Source organism: Centruroides vittatus, unplaced genomic scaffold, assembly GCF_030686945.1.
Source record: "Centruroides vittatus isolate TY-2023 unplaced genomic scaffold, ASM3068694v2 scaffold_3315, whole genome shotgun sequence".
NCBI lineage: Eukaryota > Metazoa > Arthropoda > Arachnida > Scorpiones > Buthidae > Centruroides > Centruroides vittatus.
The window spans coordinates 4,445,784-4,468,730 of NW_027122703.1; the positions used below are offsets into that span (position 1 = coordinate 4,445,784).

Consider the following 22,947-nt stretch of genomic DNA (forward strand, 5'->3'; position numbering starts at 1 on the left):
GTCAGCGTCTGTATTCAGGAATTTCCTAACAATGTGGCATGTATTCAATATAGTGGCCTTCTGTAGTGTGATGTATGTATTTCTATTCAATTGTAATGCTCCCAGGCTTTTGTGTAGTGTGTGTGGTATCACACCTGTAGAGGAGAGAACAACAAATACAATAAGCACCCTAACCATCCTCCACAGATGCCTTATTTCCAGTATACTTGCTGACTTTTTCAATGCATGTATTTTGTATTTTGTGAGTGTTTGGAATGGATATGTCTATAATGTATGTGATTTTATTGTGTTTGTCAATGAGTGTAATGTCTGGTCTGTTGTGGTAAATTGTTTTATCTGTGATTATGGCTCTGTCGTAGTACATTTTGTGTGTGTTGTTTTCCAATACTGTCTGTTGAATGTATTTGTAGTAGGTGTCATGGATGTCTACTAATTTGCATTTCTTTGCAAGCTCTTGGTGTATTATATTTGCTACTTGATTATGTCTGTGTAAATAATCTGTCTGTGCCAAGAGCTTGCAACCAGAAGTGATGTGTTGTATAGTTTTTGGCATGATGTGACATTTTCTGCATGTGTCATTTGTGAGTGTTGTAACTTTGAGTATGTGTTTTCTGTAGTTTTTAGTATTTATGACCTGATCCTGTATGGCATCATGAATCCTTCTGTCTCCCCAAAAAGGCATCCCCGAGCTAACCAGCTGTTTGACGCAGTTTTGTCAACAAAATCCTGGGCCAGATCATAAGGATGCCTGCCATGGAGTGCCTTTCAAGCCCACGATTGCTTAATGGTGTCTATGCTTTTTATATGTTGTGTTGTGTCCATATGATGTGAGTGTAAGTTTAATGGTGTGTTATTTGAGTCTGCTAGAGTTACTGCTTTATGTAATTGTGATGTTTCTTGTTTTTTGTAGAAAAACTCTCGCAGTGACTGTATTTGTTTGTAGTGAAGGTTAACTATGTCAATCAGGCCATGTCCGCCATCTTTCGTGGAAGGGTTAATCTTTCTGTGACAGATTTAGGATGATGTTGTTTATGCTTAGTAAGTGTTGTTCTTGTTTTCCTTTGGAGTTGCTCAAGATCTGTGTGAGTCCAATGTATAACTCCAAAAGAATATGTGAGTACTGGGATGACATATGTGTTTATTGCTTTAACTGTGTGTTTTGCATTTAACTCTGTTCTGAGAATAGCATTTAACCTACTTTGGTATTCTTTAATTAATCTTTGCTTTATTTGTGCATGTTCTGTTAGTTTGGCCTGTTGGAATCCTAAATACTTGTAGAACTCGCCCTCTTCCATGGATTCAATAACGTCCCCATTTCCAAGTGTAAAATCTTCTTTCTTCAGGATTCCTTTTTCTATATGAAGTGTTTTGCATTTATCTAGGCCAAATTCCATTTGTATGTCCTTGGTGTATGAATGTGTGATTTGTAGGAGTTGATGAAGTTGTTTTTGTGTGGATGCATAAAGTTTTATGTCGATCCATGTACATGAGATATGACAGTGTAAACTGTGTTGTTTTTTCATGTCTGATATTGTAACCATATTGCGTGTTGTTTAACATGTTGGATAATGGGTTCAGGGCTAAGCAGAACCAGAGAGGACTCAAGGAATCTCCTTGAAAAATTCCATCGCCTAATAAAATTTGGTTTGTTTGTATGGAAGTGTTACTAACCCTGAGATGTAGTGTTGTTCTCCAGTGCTGCATAGTGTTTTGAAAGAATGCAATAAGTGATGGATGTATTTTGTACATGTGTAGGATATGTAGCAGCCAACTGTGTGGAACACTGTCAAATGCTTTTCTGTAGTCTATATATGCCATGTGTATGTTTTTGTGTTGTTTGTGTACTTGCTGTAGAATGACCGAATCTATGATTAACTGTTCTTTGCATCCCTGTGATTTCTACGGCAACCTTTTTGTTGTTCCATAAGAATGTCATGTTCTTCAACATGTTTGTATATTTTGTTTGCAATGCAGGATGCCAATAATTTGTAGAGTGTTGAAAGACATGTAATTGGTCTGTATTGTGTGGGGTCTGTGGTATTGTTGTTTTTAGGTTTCATGTAGGTGACTCCTTGAGTAAGAAATTTTGCATGTCTTGTGGATTGATGATGATGTATGTTAGATATTTAGCTAGTTCCTGGTGCAGTGATGTAATTTTTTTGTACCAGAAATTGTGAATGTTGTCTACACCAGGTGTCTTCCATTTGTGTGTTCTGTTCACAGTGTAGCGAATGTCGTGTATGTTTATTTCAGCGCAAGGCATAGTTTATATGTTGTGCAAGTTTCTGTTCTCCTCCTCGATCCAGCCTGCATCAGCGTTGTGTGCAACAGCACTGAATCAAAGAGAAGACCAATAAGTTGAGTTCTTCTTCTGTGGTGTACCAAGTGTTTGTTTTGGTACTAATTTGTCTGTAAAAGAGTTTTTCATCATAAATAATTTATTTTATTGTTTTCGTAGCATACACGTTTTGTATCATTTGAGTCTATGTACTTTGGCTGAAAGTTTTTGTTTTAGTGTATCAATGTATTCTGTAATGTGTGTGTTTGATGTTCATGTTTTGTGTGTGTTTTTATTTTCTTGAAAATGTTTTTGAGCTGTTTCTTTGATTTGGGTATTATGTTGTTTTTAGTGTATAGTGTCAGCCTGCCTAATTGCTGTCTAATGTCATTTATTTGTGTTTCTATTCTTCTCTGCCAGGCAGATTTGTGACAAAATTGTTTTCTGTGTATCTGTCTGCAATTGTATTTTCAGTCCATGGTGTGTCACTACTGTGACTGCCCCAGCATAAACTAATGTATGAATGTCTGAGAGTGTAGAAATTGAATGAATGTAGTGTGGTAGTAAGTGAGTGTTTACATAATTTAGTGTTTTTCCTACTGCCTTTGACGTATTGATTTTTGGTGTTTGTGGTCGTTGTGTGGGATCTGTGCCTGTATATTTAGTGAGTGTTTCCTGAAATATAAATGAGAGCGTATTAACTAAATTTATGTCTATGTTATCAGTGGTGGATGAGGAAGTGTCTGTAGTATCAATAGTAGTAGTTGTTGTGTATGTGCTGTAATCAGTGCTTGTTGCTGGATTATCCTGACAGATTACATGATCTTCGTTAATGTTAAATAAAGAATCATCACACACCAGAGTAAGGTTTTTGAATTTCGCAATTTGAAATATCATGTCAAACGGCTGTTCTTCGTTCTGATTAATTGTTACAAACGATTCGTAGCTTGAAGAAGGACCCAGGAGGGATCCGAAAAAGTTTGCTCATTCAGTTATTTGTACTTCACACCAATTAAAGGTTTATGAGAGATTAATTAATGTTAAATGTTTCTGTCTGTTGATGTATTTGATCAGCAACCTGTTGTTTGATAAGTTCAAGTGTTGTTTGTGGGATAAGGTTGTTGTTGTGTAATTGTTCTTTTTTGAACAACCCTTTCTTCGCTGACAGTGAGGTGAAGATATTGTTGTGTGAATCTATGGTGTAGTTGTTGTCTGTATGCTGTCATGTTTGTTTTGAGTTTTGTGATGATGAAGTAAGTATGGATGATAAACTCGTTCATTTCTTTTGTCCATTTCATCCGTTGGTGTGATTTTCCAGCCTTTGTGGTCTGTGGATGCATTGCCACAGAAACACCAAGGCTAGGTTGGTTCCTCACATCTGTTGAGAGCATTACAGTAGCTATGCTTGGGCTGGTGCTGCTTTCACCACTGGTAATCAAGGGCGACTGTGGTCTATTTTTCAAACGTGAGCCTCTGCCTAACCCACAAATGCGGACCTTGTTAACCCAGGTGACGTCCGAGCCAGTATCATATTTAGACCTGGTTACTACCATGATAAATATCTCCACAGAATGTGGATGTGGTCATTCTTAGCTTCATTTCTCCCCATAGACCTTACTGGCATGGGTGTCCCTATCAGGAGCTGTGCTCCAGCCTGCATTGCTCTATGGTTCAGTAAAATTACTAGGCTCTCCCACCACAACCAGGTGGTGACCATGAGAGAGTTATTATTATTATATTATTATTAAAAATTAATAACGTTTTAAAGTAATTATGTTATATTAACAAAAAATTGTTCATTATGGATTTGTAAAATTTAAAATGTTTTTTACCTGATCTCCATGAGCATGTCTGCCTATAACAATTGGTTTTGTCCATCCAGGAACTAATCGAGGTATTGATTTACAAATTATTGGTTCTCTAAAAACAGTGCCACCAAGAATGTTTCTTATGGAACCATTTGGACTTGGCCACATCTTCTTTAATTTAAATTCTAAAATTGATTGTATGAATAAATATTGAAAAGTTTTAAAATAATAAAATTAAATAGTAAACAAGAGCAAATGTAATTAACAAAAATTAAACTTTTTATTACTCATTTTGATAAAAAGATTTTTTCTAAAAAGAAATTGTAATTAAATATTGAAAATTTTCAATATTTTATTAGTTTCTTTCCATAAAAATTCATCAAAATAAATATTAAAAAGTTTAAGTTGTCTATTAAATGCAAATTGGAATTATTTTAATATTTTTGTAATAATAAAAAAAATACTTATTTCATATCATTCTAGAAAAATTTATTATAAAACAATGTAATTGTTTTGTTACAAAATTATTAACAAAGATTTTTAAACTGAACAAAAAGAATGATTCCACTATATTAAAAATGCAAAATCTTCTAACATTTTAAACATCAAATAAATTAGTTTTTACTAGTATAAAATAACTTAATTGATTAAAAAATTTTAAAAAATAATCTAAAGTGAAAAATAATTTTATTTCTATATAACAATTAAAAATATGTTTCTGAAAATGCTACAAATTTTGTAAAAACAAAACAGGTAATTGGAGAATAGCAGCTGAACCTCATATTATAATTTTATTTTAACAATGATTATTTTAAATAAACATTGTTAAAATAAAACTAAAGTTAATTTGAGAAGTTTAATTTTTCACATTTTAAACAAGAATACCTCTGCATTAATTATAATTGATACTATGCATATTTAAGTTTTCCATCATCCAATAAAACTGGATGAAAACTCTAAACCTGCAATAATACAGAAGTTATAATCAATATACTGTTATAAAAATGATCTTCCAATCTTTTACTTAAATCTATCATTACTCTAATAAAAATATTTCTCTTTCAGAATTAATAATGAAGTAACGAAATTAAAATATTAATTTAATACAATAACCAATACCAAAATATTTGAAAACTAAAAATAAATAATTGAATAAAAGCTTGACAGTTATATCATTATATTATGCTGTTTTGATACAATTAATGATATTAACTTTGTATAAAATAAGAGTTGTATAACGACAACTGAAATCTATAAAAAAGTTATTAGTTCTTTGTTTATTACTTTAGTAACAAATGACTCCATCTTAAGATTAACTAAATGCCGAAGTTTAAAAGAAGCCTGGAGATTTATTCAGTGCAGAAATTGCTGGAACAAAAAAAATCTTTGTATAACTCACACCATCATCTATCACACACATCTATGAAAGTAGTCATTGCTCCATAGGTGTGAGTTTTTAATTGCAATTTTAAAAATAGCACATAGCCTGCCCCATTATATAACCCACAAATTCTTCAAATCGTCTCTTAAACACATAACTCGCGGGTTTTATACACAGAAATATGGTATATAAAGTTTAATTTTCTTCCATCTTAAACATTAAATGATACATTGAATACTTTGTATAATAAAGTTTCTAATTTGTAATATCTTCTATCTCCTCCAGTCATACATTATATATCATGTCATTAAGTTTTCAGCATTTTCATATCAATGTAATATATGCAACATTATTAAAAAAAGATAATATAGAGAAACATTATGCATTTATAAAATCTTTCCAACTAGATTTTAAACAAATCTGTTTGTATCTTAAATTATTACTTTAGAATAATTATTTTCTTTTAAAAATGAGAAATTTACAATTTTTATTATCTTAGTGAAAGTGTTAAAAATAATATAAAAATAATAAAATATGAAATAAAAAGTAACAAAAGTAAAAAAAAAAAATGCTATTTTTATGTTTTTATAGGAAAAATATTTTAAATATTTGCTAATTTTTTATTTTGTTTTTTTTAATTTTTAATTACTGTATATATAATATTATAATCATTAATATTATATTTTAAAAAGCATTTATTTCATATTGTAAAAAAATAATAAATCATAAAATAGTATTATAAAAAAAATTGCAAAATATCATTTCAGTTTAATAATTAAAAATAGTTTAATACAAAATATTTTGCAATTTGGTATCAATAATACTTTTCATGTCTTCTTAATTTGCAAATATTTAATAATTGAAATTATTGTATATAAAAAAATAATTAATTTACCTTCCACTCTGGCTTCATCTGGGGTAATTGTGGCACATTTAATTCCAACATTATGCTTTAAGATAGCATAAGCAGCATCAAATGTCACTTGATCATTGGTTTGATCACGATAAGGTAAACCAAGATCAAAGTAAAGGCATTCTAATTTCAAATAAGGAAAAATTAACTGGAAAAAACAAAAACAAAAAGTCAATATTGAGATATTTTTAAGAAACTTCTTTATTTAGATATTAATTAGCAAAATTTTTCTGAATTTTAAAATATTAAAAACTTAATAAAAATCTTAATAAACTTACATAAAATTATTTAAAAAAGTCTAGAAAGTCAAAGTCTTAACTTTGACTTTCTAGACTTTTATAAACATAAAAAAATTTAAAGTTCATTTCTCATTTAATAGTCTATATTTATAAAGTCCTTGACTATAATCAACTTGGCAAAGATGAATATTTAAAATGTCATGCATGTGCTATTTAAAAAGCTATATTTTATATCATAAATATAGTAACCATTTGTTACTATATTTATAAAAACAAATCCGGAAATATTTGTGTAAGGAACTGAGTAGTTGATGTATAAATCCTAATAAACGAGTGGATGACCCAGTGCAAAAATTTTAGTGCTTCACTATAATTACTAAGATTTACAATTTAAGTATTGTTTATTAAATTTTAGCAATTTTTCACAATTTTAAAAATTGTGAAAAATTGCTTTAAAATATTGATATAAATGAAGAAAATAAATAATAACCAGAATTTAGAAATATATACTACTATAGTTATTACTTTTTCATAAATCAATTTCCATTAAATTTTTAGAAAAAATATAAATTAATTAAAATGTTAAATTAGTATCTTTTATTAGTTACAATATACTTTTGATAGTTTGAATCACCAATAACTGAAATTATTGGTGGTGATTCAGACTATCTAATATTAATATAATATAGGCAACCACAGATGAAATGCTGCCATACAAAACTACTACTATTTTGATTGAGAAGCAAACAAATCAGATAAAAAAATAATTTATTTTCTTTTAAAAATGACATTGTTTTCATTCTACATAGTAAATTATTTTCAATTTTCACAGAAAATGCAAAAATTTATTTTATTTTCAGCAAATTTGAAATTATTCTTTATATTTTGATTAATTTGAATTCATTTCATTACTTTGATATTTTTTGAAATTGAAAACTTACATTAGCATAATTGAAATATCAGCTTAAATAAGCCATCAAATTATTTTATTGCTCAAGGTTAATTCATTACAAATATATCAAGTCAAGAGACCTAGTTTCCATTCTTTCTTTCTCTGATTTAACTATATTTACTCTTTTTTTACACATTAAGTTCAGTTCTAGTACTAAAAACTGATCTAAATTATATGAAACTGACAAGAAGACTTCCCAAATAACTTGAAATCATTAATTGTCATTTACTATCTGTTCTGATTCTAATGAAAAGTTGCTCAAATTTTTGAAACATGGAGATGGATAACATCAGGAACTATAAGAAAGAAACTGAGATTAAATGTAGCTGCCCAGGAACAGGACATTCAAACAAATGAAAATTGTAAAATCAACAGATTATGCAAAGAATCTGAAGAAACTATATATATACATACATACATACATATATATAGTTTGTTATGTAAAGTAGTACTGTTACTCAGCACCCCCATATTAATAAGTGATGACAGCTCATGGCTGTCTATTTAATCTATATTTATTATTATTATTTTTATGAAATGTAAATGTGTTAATTTTATGGCTAAAAATTTATCTAACATCTGCCAATTTAAAATTTTTATTTTAGAAAAACTGAATGTATTTAGGATCACTTCTCAATGTAATTTCTAAGTATTATGATTTTTAAATGAATCTTACTTTATGACTAATTTTTACAATCTCTGTTTATGTATATTTGTTAATTATAAAAAAAATATAAATGTATTTTCTTATAAAAATCCTTAAGTACTTTAAATGAACAATTAATATTTTAATGGTTTAAATATATTAAGTTTTGAGGGGAAAATAAGCTTTTCAGTAGTTTATTGTTCATTAATTTTATTTAAAACTTTTTTAATAGTGATAAACAATATGTTCCATTTAAAGCATATGTACACTTATAAGTAGAGGAACATTTACAAGATAGCTTTTTCAAAGAATTAAATATAACATTTTATTGCTGATATTAAGATTTAATAATAATTAGAATTTTTTTTATTATTGAGTCATAAATGAATAAAAAGATGAGTTTAGACCTATTGCTAGATTCTCTTCACTTTCCAGGTTCATTAATAAATCTATTAATCAAATTACATATACAAATTTAACAATTATCAGATAATAATTACTGTAAACACATAAAAAACATGTGTTTCTAAATCATGTAGTACATTTATAATTTCAGGACTTATAATACAGGAACATACTTCACTCAGATGGAAAATCAAATCTTTGTGATAGTCATTCTGCATGATGCATTTTGGGTCTAGATCCCTCTATAGTTGCAGAATGCACAAAAGACAGACATTGGTTCATATTTAAAAAATTTTTAACATAATTTTTATTATAAAAATGGCTAAAAGATCTAGATAGTAAAAAATTTAAGTTTAAGGTATCACTTATTCTACACTTTTCAACAAGTAAGAAAAAAGTAGAATAAGTGACACTTTTAACTTACATTTTTACTATTTTAATTATTTTTTTTATTTGTAATAAATATTTATTAATTATCAACAATTATAAAATAGTAAACAAATTAATATAAATCAAGAGATAGTGACAATAATAATGTCTTCTATAACCATCTGTGTTATCCCAAACACACGGTTATTGTGACCTCTTTCTAATGATTGTGTCATGTTCTCTTGCTTTATTATTTAGCTTATGTGTTAATTATTATGTTATGCATCTCAAATATCTAGTTAAATATTGAACCAGTTTGTTGAGCAAAGAACAGTATTTAAATTTTCAAAAATCAATACAATATTTCAACTTTTGTTTTAATTATTTAAATTATACATTTTATTTTTCAAATGATTTAAAAATTAAAGTTTAATGTCAATAATAAATACTATTATATTTTATTGTTGGACTGAAATATGTTTTTCAGTAACATAATCTGTTCATTTATTTAGAAATAAATAAATACATTAATCATTAGCATTTAAGATTTAAAAAAAAAAATTTTTTTGGAATGGTCCTTATTTTTCATCAATCTACATACATTTTTTAAAGAAAAAAGTAATGCATATACTAAATCAGGATAAATCTAATATTTTAACATTTAAGTTAATCGATATTCTTTTATTTTTTTATTTTATAAAGAAAGACAGTGTGGCCAGTATCTTTAATATGATCCTATATTAAAAAAAAAAGCAGTAAAATAATTTCAGCATGTTTTGTTAAATTGTTTATTTGAATATAAAATATACACATAAATAGATAAAGCAGGTTTTTTGTGGTTAATGACTATTTTTAGAAACCAATTGAAAATTTTATAATTCCTGTAAAGATAAACTTTACATATACCTTTTCTTTAATTTTCTCCCAGATCACTCTTGTCATCTCGTCACCATCAAGCTCCACAACAGGCTTTTCCACAGGAATTCGTTTATCCGCCCCGTCTAATGAAAAAGAATGACATGGCATTAATATTTCCTAAAGTAAAAAACAATCTAATTTTATTAATGTAAAATATTTTCATTATTGTGTATGATAACATCATAAAAATGAAAAATTGTTCTCAAGTATTATTTTGTTAAAAACATACCAAAATATGCCTTTAATTCATAACACTGTACGATAAACCTTCGAAAATAAATTGTCGACCTTTAATACGTTATTACATAATTTTGTGGTTCCTTTAATATATTTAATAATCATAATTCAATAAAGATTTTATATAATATAATTGAAAATTTCAAATTTAATCACATAGTTATCTCTGAAAGAGGTAAGTAAAAATAGGCATCTTCACGTCAATGTAAGATGGGAATTTTGCCAAAATTCTTTATTCGAGAAGCCAAAGCATATAAAACAAAGAGATAAGTATAGGGTTATATTAGGGTTCACACATCTCAAATTTCCAATTGAATGCATTTTACTAGTTTTAGAAATTTAAGGAATAAACCACTACAAGAGTGAAATGTTTTAACAATAAATTTATAATCATTTAAGTTTTTTTTCAATTAAATTTTTTAAACAATTTTGTTTTTAACAGCTGTCCTTGAGTAACAGAAAAAATGAAATGTTTTAATTAAAAAGATAAAAATAATTTTCCTTTCTATATTATAAATTTATTTTTTTGTTTTTGAATGGAAAAAATTTTAGTAAAATAAATTTTATAATAAATAATCAAAATTATTAATTATTTATTTAAAATGAGGAATAATAAATCTTTTCATATTTTAAACAAATTTATTAATTAAATAACTTGAATTTTTAAATATTAAACTGAAAGATTTGAATATTAATTTCCACATAAAAATAACATAGTAAGTTTTGTTTCTGTGTGAGGATAATTAATAGACAATCAGTGAAAATGATTCAAAAATGGGGATGAATGTGGCATAAATAAATTATTCACGTGACAAAAATATATTTAAAAAAATAATTATTATTTTTGTTTTTTAATAATTTAATAATAATTTTAATTTAATTAACACATTTAATAATTTAATATATCTTCTTTTATTTATCCAAACCATCACTTCGGCGCTCCAATAGAAACCATGCGAATGCAAAGTACTATTTTCCTCTAAGATTTTCCTGTGCGTCACATTCCGACGAGAGTTACTCTATTATTAAAAAATAATAATATGTACGGCAGAAATCTGCACACTTTATGTATAATGATTAAAAGAAATAATTCAAAGTCCAACTTTGCTGTTTTGATATGTAATCACCTTAACAGCACTTGACGATGTTACATATTTTTAGTAAGTTCTCGTTGTTTATTATTATTATTTTTATTTTTATTTTTGACAAGTAAATTAGAATTTAAAGCTTGTAATGTATGGTATATTGTATTTCGATAATCTGTACTATTAACGCGGGAAATTTCCGTTAAAAATTATTCGCTATTGTCTATTTCCAATACGAAATTTTGCCGATAGGGGCGCTATTTCTACATTTCTATTAGATATTAGATAATGTTCATGTTAATAAAAAAAATACCTTTTAAATTTCTTATAATTATTATTAAATATTTTCTTATTACTTGACTTTATTACGGAAATAAAGTTTAATTTTTTTGATAAAATAAATAATGCCGTGTACCACTTTATCATTGTTACCGATAATTCTTGAGAGCTAGCAATTTCTAGAACGTTTTAATGGCCTCTTTTATTTTTATCTACGAATTATAACATTTATTGTGGATTTAATTTTAAAGAATTTATTAAAATTCAAATAAATACTGCATTAATTATGACGAATAATAAACTTGGCTCGCTATTTTGCCGTATTAAAGTACTGTTTAATGGAACGGTTTATGTTCCTAAGACAAAAGATTAAAAACAAAATTCTGTCTCAATCGTATTGATAAAATGTATTCAACGTGAATGATTTTTATATTTTCCGCATAAAATTCTCTAATAATAAAGGCTTATTATTACATGAATTATTTTCAAAAATGTATTTAAAAATAGTATAATAACTATTGACGCCAAACCGACTGTAATATATAACACAGCATTGTTAATTATTTCGTATTTTATTCGATATTTTTCACGCGTTATATAAAAATGTTTAAATTATAATTATTACTATTTTAAACTAAAATTATAATTATATTTGTTTAAACGACACGGATGCTATTGTGGAAACATTAAAAAGAAACTGAAATATTTATGTCAATAGGTCTGGGTCAAGGACAAGCAATAGTACATATCGATCTCTTGGGCAATTTTCTTTTCTTTCGAGTGATTTACAATATCACGATAACGATTACAAAATTATGTGAACAAAGATAGTATTATGTAATCAAATATTCACTAAATAACAGCTTAATTACGGGTATCGTATTCTTTATACAAATACAACAATACTTATTACAACGGACAATAAAAATACGATGGAAAGATGTTTAAAGTAGATCAAGCAAGTCATTCCACTCGTTTTTAGGTCAAGTCGCGATATTGTAATTCAAACCAAAACGGTTATAAATGCTGTTCAGCGTTTCCTGTTAACGTGTTAACTAGCAACCTTTCAATGTCGTATATATGTATGACCTGAGGAACTAACAAATTAGTCTGTCATTCTCATAATAATACATAAACACTGTCATTGTATGCCATTCAAATGTTTGTATCGTAAAGTAAAACGTACTGATAAACAGAATTTAATAAATATTATTTATGTAATGTTTAAACAATAATTTCAGATAATGTTCATTGGGTAAGCAGGATGTTATCAATTTTATCAATTTAATAATCTTTTTAACATTTGTTTACAATTCATAAAGATATTAGTTTAAAGAGTTTCGATTTTAAATAAATACCGTGTTTTTAGAAGTACAGGCTATATGTAATATTATAAAGTACTGTACATTTCATAACATTAAACAGATTTTGCTGTTATGAATTCTGTAGTATCATTATCAGAGGCTAAAGATCTATTATAGTTTCAAAATACTAATTTAAAAAGTTAGTTTTAATATTTTTTATATTTTAATATTAAAGTGATAAATAGAACTGTTACAGTATAAAACCTGTACAGTACATGTAAAAAAGTGATAAAATTTAGATAGTGGAACAATAAAAACTTATTCATTATCATCTTTTATCATTAAAACTTTTGAATGGAATTAAATATATTGTGCAATATTTTAAATAATTATAAAACATTTTGAAAGATAATAAGACGATAATAAGAATGAAAACTTTTTACACAGATAAAAAAAAAATGAGTTTAGAAGTATTAAGAATTGAAAATAAAATCTTTAGAATTAAAATATTTACAAAAATAATTTGAATTATAAAAATTGTTCAGAATAGGCTATGTGCTTATAATTCTTGATAAGCAACTTAAAAGCTACAATTTAAATTATAATTTAGAAAATCCCATATGGTCACGTTTAATTTTTCTCGTATAAAAAAATATCTTTTCATCAAACTGAATTGTTTTAAAGAAAATCTGGGCATATTTATTCTACGTTAAAGGTTAATATATTATCTTATGGTGTTATAATATAGGAAAAAAAATTCATTTTAGTGAATTTCCATATTCTATATTTAAAAACGTCCTGTTATTTCTCAAGTGTGTGTTATCACAGGATATCCTGATTTGCCTAGTTCAAAATGCACTTTAAAAAAAATCGATTTTTTAAGATTCATCTAACATATCTTACGTATGAAAATACATTTGTATCAAATTTTGCGATAAGAATTATTAAGTGTATAATTTTTAAGTAACGTAGATAATATAACATTGATCTAATTAAATTTAAATTTCTATATTTAAACAATAAGTATATGGAATAATACAACAAAGGGAATGTCGAAAATACATAACTAAAGAAGGCGCGCATCCCGATACAAAGGAGTGAAGGATAAGCTTTTTAATTTCTTTATTCTAGATACCACCACGTGTCTATAGCTGTCATATGCTATTCTAATGTGCTGAATGAAATCGACTATTTTTAGTTATTTTTTTCTAATAGCGTCTATCAGCAAACTATTTAAATGTATATTTAAGAAAAAAAGGAAATAGCAGCGATTTTTAAATTACTTCATACGGCATTGATGCATTTTAAAAAGCGAATATATATACTGTATATGTTTTTTAATACACGTTTACTTACATTTTCGGTTTTGAAATAGGTTTAAAGCCGTAGCAGACGGGGCCGTAATTGAAATTTGGTTTCCCGAAGAAAAAATAAAACGTCCAATTCTAACCAACGATACCGCCATGGTCGAAAAGCACAAAACGCAAAATGAACGAAAACCTTAAGCCTGTGAATAGCCACGCCGGTAATGAATGCAAACGTAATCGTATAGTAACCAATACGTTACTCCGTATCACCGAATAATTAGATGCGTATAAATATTACGTAACGCGTCATTGGTCGGTACGGCATTAGATTTTTAGCTAATGATAGATCGCGTTTTAGAAACGAAACGTGTCTTAACAAAATGTATAACGATTGGCAATTGGTCGAGGGTTTTCGTGAAAGCGGGGTTCGCCGGCCGGATGTCTTCTGCTGGCAAATGCGAGAGAAAGAAGTTTAAGAGAAAATTTTATCATCATATAAGTCGATTAGTTCGGTAAGATATTCCGTTTTGCGAGATTAAAATTTACGAATGTGTATATTAAACGTTTTACTCCGGTGTAAACACGATAGTCTTTATCTCAGTTAGCATATTGGCATTTCGGCGGATCCTTTTTTATCTTTCGATTTTATCTCTAGCAAACGTTGATGAAAACGATCAGTTTATCGTCTCTTTCAAATAAACACGTGTCCTTTTACTAACTTATTATACAGTATGTCAATTTCAAACAATGATGAATGAACGTGTGTTTGCTTTCCTATTGAGATTTAAATATGTTCGCTTTACTCTGTTTAATTTTTCCTTATTTCATTTTTGACTGTTGTTTAAAATTCATTTACCTTTCTCTTTGCAGTGTTATAATTGTTTTCTTGTACAAAATATAATCAAAATGAACTTGATCCGTTTTAAAACATATTGCTTATTATTAAAGGTGCAAAAAATAATAGATATATTTAACCTACATAATTTAAATTTATGTAATGCATGCATCACATTTGTCTACTAATTTTATGTAATCATCTAAAATAAATTATTAAGATTAAATTACAATTACATGTATAATATGTATTAAAAAAAATTTGTGCATGTTTTTAAAAATATTTTTAAGTGCATTTAAATTTTGTCGTTTTTATAATTTTAATTGTTTTCACTTATAAATGTGAAAAATAATTTTTATGAAATTGCAATAAATATTGTTTTTATAAATAGTTAAGAGAGAAAGAATTTTATTTATTTTTAACAATGTTTGAATTCCAAGAGAAATTATATTAAAATAATATCTACTTCCTGTTTTATAAGTTAAATAAATTCAATATTCTAACTTAACATCTATCGTATTTCAAGGTTTCAGTTTTTACTAACAACATCATCTAATAGAAATTGGTAAATAGAAAAAAAAATTTAAATAAATTTTCCTTACTAGTTTTTTACTATTGATTTTAAAGAATTAAAAGCTACGGGCTTTTTTTTTCTTCAGTAACACATCACACAAATGCTCCTTGTGTGATGTGTTACTGAAGAAAAAAAAACCCATAGCTTTTAATTCTTTAAAATCAACAAGAGAAAAAATTGTTAGGAAAATCTTAGATGGTTGTATATAATCTATAAAACATTTTCCTGATATTTATTTAAGTTCAAAACTCAACATCCATTTTACCAATTAAAAATAGTATTACTTTCGTATACAAATTTACGTAACCGCCTAACAATATAAACCTATTAGACTTCTAGATGTTGTCGTGATGCTCCTTTTAATCTTATGATTCTCATAGTCACCCTGATGAGTATAGGTTGTGTACAATTCATGATTCATAGAAATTAATCCTTTCCAAAATTTGTATACAACCTATACTATGTCGGGACAACTATGAGATTGCCAAATATAAACCTATATAAGATTTTTTTATAAAATTTAACTAAGCTGAAAGAGATAACTATTTGATCAAATAAAAACTTTTTATAAAAATAAAATATGTTAATTTCATTAAGAAATTGATTTTTCTTTTAAAATTTAAATATTAAAAAAAAACTATATGACTTTAGTAAAATCAAAAAATATAATTAGTATTTGTGAATTAAATATTATAATTATAGAACATTGGTTCGCAAAACTAACTTTTATATTGAGTAATGTTTTTTGATTTGTTCAGTTGCTGGATGATATTCTAATTCAGAAAGGAAGGTTGTAATATTTGTTGTATTATTGAATGTTTATTTTTTTTTGTAGATATTAAATATACAGTATGATGTTTTAGGAAGAATTATTGGCAGATACCATATAAAACAAAATTCCATATGAATTTGTGTTTCACTTCGAGTATTCCCATTTATGCAATTATTTACAATTAACAGAAAAATGTTAAAATGTATTTGATGCAACTGTCCCGTTGAAGTTTTCGTTTTGTTACTGGTGATAAAATTTTTGTTTTAATTTTACACAACTGGCATACCTAGGCATAGAATTTTTTTTGGCTTTCTTTATGTCTACATAAGAATCTTCTATTTTCTTCATCTTCATAATTTTTTCTTCTCAATGTTGGCTGTAGAAAAAATTATTTCTAATTTTTATATCATTACTTTTGTTTCATAATGAATTTCATAATAAAAATAATCAACATCCATATATATATTAAAAGCAAAATGTTCTGTCTCCATCGAAACTGAAACCAACTCTTTACAAACAAGGAGTGTGTGAGTTGGTCATATTTGGTCACAGGTGGGGTCTACAATTTGTTCTTCAAAAGGATTGCCTGTTAACTTCCTCTGTAGATTCGGCATAAATTTGTGGAAAGGAAGGAATATATATATATATTACTTCCTTTATATATATGTATATATTATATATTAAAAGCAAAATGTTCTGTCACAGCTACACACAAATAATGCAAATTTAAAGATTAATTTAATTTGATTTTAATTAGTTTTGATTTGGTATCAGTGTAAAGGTCAGAGTTTTAATTTATTTAGTATTAATTTAGTTTTAGTTTTTATAACTGTGTTTAATAACTATTAATTTATTATTATTTTTTAAATTTTGCCTGCATTTTTTGAACCCTTAATCAATGCCGTAACTAGCCATTCCTGTGCCCTGTGCAAGAACTTATATTTAGGCCCCTTAATTAATTAGGTTTGGGAAAAAAATAAAACAAATACATGCATTTTGGGCTCCCCTTCCAAGTGGGCCCTGCGCTGGTGCACCTATTGCCCCTGCCTAGTTACGGCACTGCCCTTAATTACAATTTTTTTAATTAATTGCAACTCTTTTTCTTTTGCAACATAACTATTGAAATTGTTTTAGCTTTGTTTTGCACAAAAAATGATTAAGTTTACTAAAAAAATTAAAATAAATTTAATTTCATTAATTTTTGTTTTAAATTTGCTTGCTTTTTAAAAATTTTTTTAAACTTAATTTTGAGTGAGTTAACATTAATTGAACTATTGAGCTACCTAGTATACATTAATAGTCAGAATTACCCCTGAGCATTTAAGGATTAACTTAACCATTTAGTATCTGTAAAAACACGAGTCTGCATATATCAATCCCATATAAAACAAGACTTTATTGTACTATGTTTGAATTTTTGTTTTATCATTGAACAATTTTTATACCTTAAGTGGTTGAATGATTGTGATAACTAAAGTTGGGAAGTTGAAGTGCTCCATCTATTTGTTATTTGTGCAGGGGTTTGTTTTAAAGCATCACAGGATGGTTCTTTATTAAGTTTACAATTGATTAGAGGGAATATTAATTTCCCCTTTCCCTTTTCTTTTTAATGCTGAGCATTTTTTGATAGTTTCCTCTTTTTGCACTTAAATTGGGTATTTTGTGTATTTTTCTATTTATAAGTCTGTTTTAAATTAAAAATTATTAAGTTTTTAATCAATAATTTTGTTTTATATTTTGATATTTAAATACCTTCTTAAAAATTCTTAAAAATCTGACTGGATGAGTGTAATACTAAATATATAATCTCTAGTCTACTAAATAATGTAATTTTGATTCCCGCTGGACTAATCTTGAAGTTGGTAGAGATTATACATTTAGTATATTTTCTTAAAAAGTTTAATGGCCCAATGTTAACAAAATTTGAAATTGAAATTATCAACAAGTTTCACAGGCAATTTTAAGTTTGATTCCAGTATCAACAGTTAAATGATTTCTAACTGATCTTATTGGATTCCTGCCTATTTAATATTCAGAAATTGAGATTGTGCTTTTAATTGGTTGACAAATTTCACCTTTAAACAGATTTGAATTTGAAAATTAACCCTTCCCAAAATTTCAAACTTCTTGAAGTGATTGGTTAAGAAGAAATCAGTTGACTAACAGTGATTTTAAAAACAGTATAAATAGGTAGTATCTATTTGGTATCTCTACTTTCTAACAAAGTTCTGTGCTGTTTTATCATATAAATGCAGGGTGTCATAAAGTAACTTGACCAACTAGCAGTGATGTCAGATGCATGGAAAGCAAGGAGTCCATTGAAACTTTTACAGATAAGTACAGGATGTCATGCACTCACGATATATGAAAATTGGGGTAGAACACACATTGTGGTTACAGTTAATGTAATTGTATATTGAAAATTTCCAATACAAATACTAGGAATTCACAATGTCATGAAATTCAACATCACGGAAAGCAGTGTAAAGGTGTTTGAACAGTGTATGTAGAATGAAAAACAACAGAGATATCAGTGTTTGAACATTGAAGTGAGCAAACCATAACTCACAAGAGAAGACCTGTACAGGTTCACAGATGTGGTGACAGAGTTGTAGCTGATGCTTACTGTGACATAAGCTGTGGGGTGTAAAAAGCATCTGTCGAGCAAAATCAGACTAAACGTGCATTTTCCCATTTTCTGTGTTTATGCCATGAAATTTATGTTGCCTAAGCAAAAAACAGGCTTATGCATGCTTTGTCTGAATATCTTTCAAGTCACCCTGTACTTATTTGCAAAAGTTTCAATGAATTCCTTGCTTTCCACACTCTTGAGATTGCTACTAGTTGATCAAGTTACTTTTTGATCACCCTGTATATTTATATTTTTTATATACCGTATTGGCCTGAATATTAGTTGATAGCTTTTTAAAATCTTGAATTAATAAAATTTGTAAGATTTTTAGCTCTTAGAAACAGAGTAATATATTAATATTGAAATAATGCTGTTTTAAATACTGTAATTTATTGCAGTTGTTATTGATGTAGAATTTTATTGATTAATTGATATTTTGATGATATTGATTACCTGTTATCGATTATTGCACAAAAATTAAATTGTTTATGTTGATTACAGATTTCATGATATCAAACAGTACAATATGGATGATTCAATTATTCACAAAGGTGAGGAAGGGATATGGTGGCATGACAACTTACCAGTTTAAAAAATTACAAAGATATCAGTGTCAAAACTGAAGGTGTCAGTAAATAATTTTAAAGAGGAAGGAATTATGACTGACAAGAGTATTTTGAGATGTGAACTATGTGATGTTACCATAAATTTAGATGAAAAGTATCTCTCTTCATCGATTAAGCAGCACATTAAACTATGCAGATCACATTACCAGCAGGAAAGAAAGAACAAAAAAGGAACAGTTTTATTTTGGCAACATTAAATTCTGTAAAGGACAATGTGAGCAAAAAGAATGAATTTTTATGTGAACTGGCTACAGCTTTAATACAGTCAGGGATTGCTCTTAACAAGGTAATTCATTCAGCATGCAAAAATTTTCTAGAAAAATATTACAAGCACTCAATCTCTGACCAAAGTACACTAAGGAAAAGCTATTTACAGCTTGCATATGAAGCAATTTTCAAAAAAAATACAGGAAATAGTAGGAAGCAATCCAGTTCTTTTTATTTTGGATGAAATCATGGATGTGCTAAAAAGGTACATGTACATCCTGAACATTCTCATTGGTCTGTTAACAGGAGCCAGTACAAGCCATGCTGTTAGAGTTTACAAATTAGAAAAGAATTCTATAACTGTTATTCAGACCTTCCATAATTTGACACATGCATCATTGAACTCTGTCATTCTGTATGAAAATGTTTAGTTACTTGTAACAGATCTAGCACCAAATGTGTTAAGTGCATGCTCAAACATAAAGTTAATGTATCCAAATCTGTGACATATTGCTTGCTGATTACCTTAACAGGATATGTGAAGCAATTAGGACAGAATTTTATTGGGCTAACAATTTCATTTTAGAGCCTTTGATTAAATGTCCTGTGAATATATATCTATATAAAGAGATAATTGGCTTGCCACTCTTAAAACACCCTGTAATAACAAGGTGGGGTACATGGATTCAAAGGCACATGGCTTGTTTTTATGCTGACACTTTTTTATCCATGGAAGCATTCATTCATAAACTGGACAATATGTTTTTTAAACATGCCAAAAACTAATAGGATGGATTTGTATTAGAGAAACTGTAATACTCCATATTCCTTCAGCAAAAATCCAGATATTTAAAATATAATCAAGACTTTGGATATTTTATGACTGAATTGACTCAGGATAATAAAAATAGCCTAAGTCTCTTCAGTCACAAAATCTGGAGTTTTTAGTGAAAACCAAATATGCTGCTATCACATCTTTAGATGTCAAGAGATCATTTTTGCAGTTCAAAGACTTATTTCCCTCACACCATCTGCGGCTGACCATAGCGAGTGTAAGAACAATTGTGTTTACAAATATATTGCTGTTTTGTTTGTAAATTATGAAACTGAAGGATCAGATTCTGAAAATGACTGATTCAAGTTTTCTGTCATTTTCTTGAGTTTTACATCTATTTATATTTATGCACAATAAAATTAGTTTTATTCTTATATATTCTTTTTATATATTCTATTTATTCTTTAAAAAAGGAACTAAAATAAAGTGATGGATTTTAGTCCCTTTTTTAAAGAAAATGTGCACCTCAATTTTCCAAGTATGGTAATAACAAACAAAACAATTTACCTCAGAAATGAACAAAATTTGGCATCGTATTTAAATTAAAATGAAACACAAACTGCTTGTTAAGGAAGCCAAAAATCAGGATTTATTAAAAACATTTTTGGCTTACTATTCAGCCAGCTTTAGCTAACTATACCAAACTAAAGTGAAGAACATCTTTTCCAGACTCGGCAGTGACATTGGTCTAATTCACATGAGATGCTCTTCATTTTAGTTTAATGTAGTTAGTTGAAGCTGCCAGACTACAGGCCAAAAGTGTTATAAATCCTCATTTTTGGTCTTCTTAACAAGCAGTTTGTGTTTAATTTTTACTCAACAACTCATAATATAATTAATAGTGTTGATAATAAATGGAATATATTACAGTTATTTTATTAAGGAATTATTTTCCTTGTATGTAATGTTATAGGTGCTATTTCATGCAGTTTAGCATTTTAATTATAAAAATAAAAATGGTATATTTCAATACTAATAAGAAAAATTTAAATATATCTGTTTTTAATAATATCTAAATTATTATAATGTGTTTGATTTTAAAAATATATGCTTGAATTACTTTTTCAAAAAAGAAAAAAAACAACTAATTAATGAGCTTGCTTTTATTTGTAAGTTATCAAGAATATTGTCTTTTGTTTTTATTTGTAGTGTTAAAGCAAATGGAGATGCTTAAAATAGTGTGTGTTTCATAATATAATGAGCAAATGAATGTTTTAATGCAGTTTGAGATACTGAAGAAATCTTAAAATATTTATAGTCATAGTTTCAAAATAAAATTGTAGTAGATAAAGTTTTATACTGAATGCAATGCAATTAATAAGTTATTCAGATACATTGAATTTACAAGTGTTGCTAAATGGTGGCCACATTCATTAGTGAAAGACCCACCAGTGGCCAAGCGGTTCTGTTCTCTGAGCACTGGGAGTTCAGTCATGGGTTTGCACCTTGTCGGGATGGGCTGGCCATATGGAGTTTTCCAGGTTTTCTCCATGTCTGTATAATGCCTGAATAGGTGTCAGTTACCCTTAAAAAGACCTCCTGGATGCATTCCCCTAGGCAGATTGCCCAAGTGTTGTGTTTCCATAACTTAATAAACAAACAAACAAACAGCCAAAGCAATCAAGTTGCAACCATAAGCTTAAGGAATTAAAATGCAATCGTGTTGTTAAACTAAGTGCTGCTGTTAATGGCATTGCTAAACTCGTTTTCTTGAAACACTGCATGCAGCAGTCTTCACAGCAGTCTCACCAGTTCAAGGTTAAATTTGTAGTGCTCGTTTCAGTTGCTTTTCTTACTGCAACAGAGATGGCTTTCTCCACAAATGTGTCAAGTAGAATTCTTATATGGTATGACAGTAAAGTTATAAAGTTTCTATCACCATGAATTGATATTCTGTTTGTACTAATTTTTCTTTTAAAATAATTCTTAGTAAAATTTTATAATTATGAACGATATATTAATTATATTTTTTTTACAATTAGATAGGTAGAAAGCAGCTGTATGTATGAGAATCTGTGATGTGAATTTTTCATCTATAGTTTCTTCAATTAATCTGTGATTTAGTATATACATCAGTAAGTATATGCATAAATTTATTTTTAGTATTAAAATGTAAATTCAATATTTAAATCAACATTGCTATCTGCAGTATGTAAGTGATAAATATATCTGTCTTTTTATAATATAAAAATACAATTAAATGTAACAATTTCTGAATTAACTAAATGGTATAAATTCAAAAGATAATCTTTGTATTAAGGAATTTTTTTTTCATGTGATGATTAAAAAATTTATATAATAAAAAAATATGCTTACATAATATAAGATTCACTCTATTAAAATAT

At 27.5% G+C, this 22,947-nt stretch overlaps 2 protein-coding genes across 3 annotated transcripts in view; one reads left to right on the plus strand and one right to left on the minus strand.

The window, feature by feature from the left end:
• Positions 1-14,360, minus strand: part of LOC136988473 (isocitrate dehydrogenase [NADP], mitochondrial-like) — a 31,377-nt gene extending 17,017 nt beyond the window's left edge. Inside the window, exons 1-4 of the mRNA XM_067286334.1 lie at positions 14,171-14,360; positions 9,898-9,992; positions 6,363-6,528; positions 4,111-4,271 (exon numbers count right to left, since the gene is read on the minus strand). Of these exons, the coding sequence (XP_067142435.1) occupies positions 4,111-4,271; positions 6,363-6,528; positions 9,898-9,992; positions 14,171-14,279 (531 nt within the window). The 5' untranslated portion in view covers positions 14,280-14,360. The remainder of the gene's footprint in view (positions 1-4,110; positions 4,272-6,362; positions 6,529-9,897; positions 9,993-14,170) is intronic.
• LOC136988460 (NAD(P) transhydrogenase, mitochondrial-like) overlaps positions 1-22,947 on the plus strand; it is a 267,559-nt gene that overhangs the window by 207,482 nt on the left and 37,130 nt on the right. Inside the window, exons 1-2 of one of the 2 annotated variants that reach the window (XM_067286305.1) lie at positions 14,497-14,633; positions 22,585-22,677. The exons of the other annotated variant lie outside the window; for it this stretch is intronic. The gene's annotated coding sequence lies outside the window, so the exon portion shown is untranslated. Of the gene's footprint in view, positions 1-14,496; positions 14,634-22,584; positions 22,678-22,947 lie in introns of those variants that run through there. 2 annotated transcript variants of the gene reach the window in all.